This window comes from Grammomys surdaster, unplaced genomic scaffold (genome assembly GCF_004785775.1).
Source record: "Grammomys surdaster isolate TR1022 unplaced genomic scaffold, NIH_TR_1.0 126153, whole genome shotgun sequence".
Taxonomy (NCBI): Eukaryota; Metazoa; Chordata; class Mammalia; order Rodentia; family Muridae; genus Grammomys; species Grammomys surdaster.
This window is the reverse complement of record NW_021620961.1, coordinates 7,941-15,726: the sequence shown is the minus strand read 5'-3', so window position 1 is coordinate 15,726 and position 7,786 is coordinate 7,941. Positions and strand designations below refer to the sequence as shown.

The following is a 7,786-nucleotide window of genomic DNA, read 5'->3' as shown; positions in this document are numbered from 1 at the left end:
TAATTTAAGAGCTGGTGTACGATGTTGGCCTTTCAGCCTATCCCAGATTTGAACAGGCTCTAGTCACCAAGATGAATTATTTCCAGCATTAGGCTAAAGCAAGAACTATATGATTCTTTAAGCTTGAACATTTAGAAGTCATTGTTGGTTTATTAACTGGCCTAATCTCAATACTGTTCTCGGAATAGGGGGAGAGAGAGGAGGGAAGGGGTGGAGCTTTTCAGTGGAGCAGATATCATATACACAATATTTATCAATCTACTAATCTCAGTGTTTTATAGGGGCAGAATTCATTACATCCCCAAACAAAAGGCTACTATTACTCCACCAACCGTTATTGAACACAGATCACCATAACAGACATAATAATAGCGATGATGAAAACATTTGGAATCTTGTGGAGAATGACCAACATGTGACACAGGATAGGGAGAATGCTCCTAGTGTTGGGAAACTGACACTGTTTGGTGCAAGGTTACCACAAACCTTCAGTTTGTAAAAAAAAATGCAACACCTACAAAGTGCAAAACGTCAAAGTGCAACAAGATGAGGTACACCTGTGCTGGAACCAAAGTTCTCACTGGTTACTTCCATCCAGGGCCCCTAATGTTGCCAGGCACAGAGTGAGCTCTAAGGCACTTAATACATATTTGTGGATAAATGAAATAATGAACTGTTCTAGTTCTCCTAAAGCTGTATGGAAAGCAACTCTTTTCTGATGTAGATCAGACTATCCTCTGTCCTTTATTCCAGGTTCAATACTGAAGTTGCCTTCAGCTCATCCCAAAGCAGCGTGATTATCAGATGGCCTGCCAAATGCACTGCTTTAATCTGACTGTGCCTGGATGGATCTGTAGATCGCTTAATCTGTGACTTCAGAGATCCAAGCATAATTCTCCACCTAGGTCTGAGCAGGGTGAGAGCCAGCTCCACATGGACATTCTGCCTGAGATATTATCTGACCCTAGCCAGTTGACGAACATTTTTCTTTTGCATGTTTCTAAATTGAGGCATTTCGTTCCGGGTGAAATTGCTAATTATCACATAGTCTGTTCTGAGAGGAGGAATATTTCCTTGGATTTCCAGGATACGGAGGGGGTGGCGAGCGCTGTGCTGAAGCCTGTGGGGCTGGAGAGTATGGTGGCGGCAGATCTGTGCAGTATTCCATCTCATGGTCATAAGTATAGGGGGGCGGTGCCACTGAAAAAGAAAAAAAAATCAGGTATTTACTAAATACTTTAGTGACTGTTAAACCAATGTGTTAGATGCTTTGAGGGCAGAGACACTCTCTGCTTGCAAAACTAGTAATATTTGCTTAGAATGTGGACAGGTTTGGCTGAATAAATGATTTCTCTATAAAGTAGTGCCCTGAGTGGGAGTGTTTGGAGATGCGGCTTAGAGAAAGTCCCTTAAAAGTATGATGCTGAAGAGGCAGAGAGTGAAGAAGCAAGGGGGTAATTCAAGTGTGACTAAAAACAGCACAGGAGCAGGAGAGTGTGTAGATTTCAGCAGAAATGATGGGGGAAGGGGAAAATGGAAAAAAGAGGCTGAGGAACAGGGTTCACTATCCCCATGCTGGGCTTGGTGAGGAACAGGGCTCAGTATCATCATGCTGGGCTTATTAGCAAAGAGAGTAATTTTCTGCAAAGGGCATCTATGTTCTCTCTGGATTTTGTGCCCAATTTCTGGCTCTGTGAAATATAAGAGGGCTGATACAAAGAATTGTAAAATGTTTCATGTATACCAAGAAAAGAGGACCTACAGCCCTCACGTAAGTTAGCAAGTCCCAACGGGCTGTTCCTTCATGCTGGTCAACAGGTGGGTCTCTCTTGTCATTAGGCTGAAGTTTCTCTTGCCTTTGGCATGAGGAACACAAAATAAATTATCCCACAGACCTTCTCCACTTCCTTCTCTGTCATGAACATACTGTGTGTGTGTGTGTGTGTGTGTGTGTGTGTGTATGTGTGTGTGTGTGTGATGTGATGCATTTATGCTTTGCTTTGCCATGCTATTAATATCGCTGGAGGACAGTTCAATGAGGGTCTTTGTGGTTAATGTTGCTGTGTGTTGAACATCACAATCTCAGCTATGAAACAATGTTTTGTCATTCTTGGGTTCTTTGAACTCTGATGAAATGCCATCAATGCTGGAGAGTGGTGCTTTGAGGCCTACTCATCATGAAAGAAGAGCATCTTTTGCAATACAGTCACTGGAGGACATGTCTGAAATTGTGTTGTATAATGGACTGTGTTATCTCTCTTCATGATAGTAAGGTCCCATAAGGAAGTAGATATTCAAGGCATTTGTATTGGAATTACTGATTAATCCTAGTTAATTAAGGGCTTTGGTCTTTTTCAATTGGCCATATGATTTCTGGAAGATGTACAGATGTCTATCTAGAGCTGGATCCTTTGAAACTCTTGCATTTCTGGTATTCCAATTCCCAGATGTAAGTAATATAAGTATGCTATTCATCTTTAATGTCAGGAACAAGTGTCTATATTATTAAAAAAACTGGTGTTTGATATGATGGGGTACATCTTTAATCTCACCATTTGGAAAGCTGAGGCAGAAGGATCTCAATTTTGAGAACAGCTTGGATTATAAGCTGAGTTCCAACTAAGCCTGGAATATATAGTTAAACCATGCCTCAAAATGAATGACCAAGTGACTGAATAAATAAATAAACAAAAGATACTGAGGGAAAATATGAAAATTAGAGAAGGAATGCAAAGTTTTCAACTACTTCAAACAATGTTTCAAACAATGAGAAAATTTGGATACAGAAGAAAATTCTGAATTTTGTCACCTCAGTCTGAGTGGTTACAGCTATACCTCTTGTCATATTTGCATTTATACCTTTGCAGTCAGATAAAATGGCAGCATTTTTGCCACTTCATATCATAGCATTACTTATGTTGCTGTGTATTCTCCCTAGTTTATTATTACCAGGTATATATTATTTCACTTTACACTTAACCACTCTGAGACTAACATTTTTATTATTATAAATGACTGACAAACATCTTCTCACAGGAGACTTTATTGTTCTGAATGAATTATTTGGAATAAAAATTGTAGAAATCTTCTGGCTTACATAATGTTTAAGTGTTATTATTTGCAAATGCATGGCATGGTGAATCTATTTATATATAAAAAATGTAAAATCCTCTACAGACTCCAGCATGGCACAGTCAAGCTACCATATTAGAAAATTCACAAATGAGAAAGCACAGCTATCTTATCCCATCATTTCTCTGATCCAGGCTAGGCTTTAAAGCTGCCTTATTATGTTTTGGTGCATGAAATTCAGACTGGGTAATTATTTATTCACATTTGTTTCAGCCTGATGACTTGTAAGTTGGGCTCTTAGAGTTAAGAATAATTAAAGTAACAAGGCTATAAAGGACATCTTTCACTTCAGAAATGTTTTGTCAGCTGGATCTGGCAGTACCTGCCTATAAGCTCAGCACTCAGTAGCTAGATACAGACAGATCTCTGTGAGTTTGAGGACATGCTGTTCTTCGACGTGAATTCTAGGCAATTCCAAACTACAAAGCAAATCCCTGTCTCCAAAAAGGATCAAGCGAACAAACAAAACATAATAATTTGTTAAGGTTGCTCATTTAACTACATAATTTTGGACATTCTGAACTCTAAAAGGTGTATTTAATGAAATGATTTTTTTTCTTACCTTACTGTTCTGTTCTTTATAAGGATAAAATCAGTCTTATTTTCAAGTATTTTATTCATAACCATTCTGTTTCTGAGTTTACCCTCTTTAGTTTTATATAAGTATACAATTGTTTTTTAGACAGCATATTGCTATGAAGTGTAAGCTGACCAAAAACTTATAATGTAGCACAGACTAGCTCTGATGCTCTCTGAATGCTGAGATTACCGAGGCGTGAGCTACAGTTTTATATCTGGTAGATGTAGTAAAGTTTACCTTTCTAAGGTTTTAATTTTGGCTAAGCCAACCATCTAAATGTTGCCCATTAAATAATTCTCACTGCTCATGTTATTATGTTTCTGTTATGAAATCTACTCACTAATTGACCTGTTCCATCCTGTGGACCAGGTATGTTTGTTTATACCAAAAGAAGTGTTTCTTAACTATTATTGATTTTAAATAGATTTAATACCTGTGGGGACTAGTCAATCACATTTTGTGTGTATATGTGTGTGTATGAATGTGTGTGTATATACATGTGTCTCTGTGTGTATCTGTGTGTATATATACATATACATACACACACACACACATACACACACACAAACATATATATTTCTTCATCCCTTCAGCTATAGAATGGGTGACTTCTTTTCTGTGTCTGTTTTGTGGTTTGAGCACATGCACATGTGAGTAGATCAACTAAAAGAGTCTCTTCCTCAGTCACTGAGACAGATGCTATCACTAGGAGCTCACCATTGACTGGGCTAGAGTAGCTGGTCAGCAAGTCCCGGGGAGCCTAGTATCACAAACATATGCCACCATGCCTGGCTTTTTTCCTGACTGCTGGAGATTCAATTCAGCTCCTTCTGCTTAAGCAGCAAACTCTTCATCAACTGCTGCCCCCTCATGGTCCTGATCCTGAGTATTTCTCATAGAAATATGAGCCATGGAGAATGTCTCTGCTGTGGGCTCAGAGGATGTCTTGAGTTTGGGGAAATAAGTGGACTGTAAGACTGCTATCCTAGGGGATGGTTGTGAACAATAGCTTCACACTTGTATCTAATTAAAATTTTGATTTTTGCATTGATGAAATGGCTCAAGGCGATAAAGGAGACTGCCCCATGAACCTGGAAACTAAGTTTGAAACCCAGAACCTACAAAAAGCTGGGAGAAGAGAATCAGCTGCAAGGAATTGTTCTCTAGCCTCCACATGTGCTCTGAGACACACACACCCACAAATATCACATGATGATGATGATGATCATGATGATAACTTAAAAAAAATTCTGATTCGCCCCCACCCCAAAGATGAATTTTTCTGCCATGCTATCAAATGAGAGTTAATTTTCTCCTGCATCCTGCAGTCTACAGGGCCAGGATATACACTTGATGTGTGATGTTAAAGCCATTTTTCCAAACCATTCTCTATTTTCTTTTAAAAGGTCTGAGCTTTCTGTACCACACAAGCCATAAGATTCTATGTCTATATCTTATAGATATCTATAATCCTTCCTGTTCCAAATATGTGTTCACTGAAGACTTACTAGAGGGCCACAGTTATCTCTCCACCCAAATGTCTGCTACCACTCTTGGTCCAAGTGAGCCTGCCTGACATCCCTAAAACATTCATGCTTTTCATTATCCTTTCTCACTTGTTATTAGCAATTATATTTTGAAATTTTTTACCTTTAATGTATGATTTATATTTAAAGTATGATTTCTGCTTTTTATTTTTCTAGACTACTCATTTCACTGAGCTTGTTTTTTTATGTTGATTTCCAACATATTGAATGAAGATTGAAGAAAACAATTTAAATTTATGCCACCTCTCTTCTGTTTTCTTGCCCTTTGTCATCTGGTATTTATGTACCATTCAAATTACTTCCTCGAATCTGTTATCCAGACACTTACATCATTCTGTCCCTATGGTAACCATGGTGGGAGGGATGACTAAAGAGAGACACTATGAGTTTTCTTAGGCTATCAGATTATCAGGACATGAACCTCTAGGAATTAAAATTTCCACCAGGAATCTCTAGCTGGTAGCACAAGGCTAAAACTTGATCTCAGCCAGAAGAGGAACTTGCCTCCGAGGACTGTAACTGACAAGTGATATCACCTTGCAGGAGACACTATAGCTAAGACATAGAGGGTCAGTAATAGGTGGGACCACACCTTGGCCAGGTCTGCTAAACTATATACTTCTTATACTCTATTTAAGTCTAAGTGTCATGTCAGATGCTTAAAGATGGACTGATGGGTGAGTGGGGGAGATCCCTGGCTCCCTTTTTTTGTTCCTCTTCCCAATGCGGTCACAATGAATAGATACTGTTGTTTTGCTTTTCATTGTTGTCTGTTTAAATTGGCCCATTGAAGACTGGTGGTTGAGCGTAGCTTGTTGGGGCTACCAGGGCACAGGCTCTGAATGTAACAACTATAGCAACATGACTACCTGGTAGCACCTAGGCTTTGATTAAAGTCCAACATTTAGCTACCCTGATTCTATTTATAGGAGCATTATGTGACTAGACAAGAAAACAACCATGCAGACTGATCTCACTTTAAAGCGGTGACCTTTTCGTAGATGTGGTGGCCATTGGTGCTGCTCAGAAAGCATATATTACGTAGGCATTTTACACATTCCTCTCTCTAAGATTGTTTTCTTCATTTTTCTTCACCTTAAGTATATCTATATCCCTCTTCACTCTCAGAAGATTGGGTTCTTATTTCATTGAGAAAATAGGAAAAAACAGAAGAAAAGATTCTGGAATGAATCTGAACACCAAATCTACTGCCTCTAAGGGAAAGAAAGTACACTACTCTGCTTGTGTGTAGGATCCAACTCTTTCTCAGATTTAGTCTCGATTTCTAAAATGTAAATACATCACTGTGTACAGATGGTCTGTATTTGAGCATGTGTGGGCTACAGCACACACATGGAGGTAGAGTCAGTTATTTCCTTCCAACTTTATGTGAGTTGACAGGATCAAACTCAGGTCCTCAGGCTCTCTACACACTAAGCTATTTCACCAGCCAAGAGTCTAATCTTTTATAATGTTCCCCACCCTCTATATTTACCAGCTCCATTTTTATTTTATCTAAATATATTTATTGCTAAAATACAAAATATCATTAACTAAAGTTCTCTATGGGGAAAAAATCGGACTTCATCTCTATTTTCTCGATCCACCTTAAAATAAAAGTTAAAGAAAACTGTATGTACTTCTCTACCTCATTGCACAATACATATGTGTGGTTTGAATGAGACACCCCCATATTAAATGACACAGGACTACCCTGAGATATGGTTAGGCAGAAGGTTGTTTACTGTAGATATGAGAGAGAACAGCCAGAAGCATTTGGAAGAGTCTAGAGCAGAGAGTGAGAGAAACAGATTGAACACAGCCAGCAGATGACAAGGTTAGGGTTATCTGTATAAGAAGAGGGAACATCAGGGGGATAGAGAACAAGAAAAAAAACCATGGTGAGACTAGCAGGAGCTGGAGCTAAAGGAGCAGCTGGGTTAGAAGAAGAAGCAATAGTTGGAGGAAGGAGAAAAACGAACGAGATTGAGGCATTTTAGGGTAGAAGGATGAGAAGGGATAGATGGTAGCATGGATAAGTGTCACAGGTATATGCTAATTGGTGAGCTATATATCCTTTTTGTGGAGGCAAAGGGAAATGAGCCAATTTGGTAGGTGGGAGCTCAACTTCTATTAAAGGTTAATATGGCATCCATTTTTGAGGATGGATATCAAGGATCAAGCATTAGGTGTTGAGGGGCAAGTTAGGATACTGCTGTAGTAGTAGAGGTGAAAGCTGGTAATGAGACTCTGTCTTAGTTTCTTTTGTATTGCTGTGAAGACACATCATGACCAAGTCATCTTACATAAGAAGGAATTTATTACGGCCTTCAGTTTCAGATGGGGACTTCATGACCATCATTTGCAGCAGACTGGCAGGCATGGCACTGGAGCATCTTTATCTGAAAGTTGAAGGCAGAGAGAGAGAGAGGAGGAAAGGGAGAATGAGAGAGAGAGAGAGTGAGAGAGAGAGGGAGGGAGAGAGAGAGAGAGAGAGAGAGAGAGAGAGAGAGGGAGAGGGAGAGGG

General features: G+C 39.2%; 1 protein-coding gene across 1 annotated transcript in view; it reads right to left on the bottom strand.

Annotated features, from left to right (window-relative positions):
* Positions 1–999: 999 nt before the first annotated feature.
* Positions 1,000–7,786, bottom strand: part of Cyyr1 (cysteine and tyrosine rich 1) — a gene marked incomplete at its 5' end in the record, with an annotated part of 9,114 nt that continues 2,327 nt past the window's right edge. The window contains one exon of the mRNA XM_028757210.1: positions 1,000–1,200. Within this exon, the coding sequence (XP_028613043.1) occupies positions 1,034–1,200 (167 nt within the window). The remainder of the gene's footprint in view (positions 1,201–7,786) is intronic.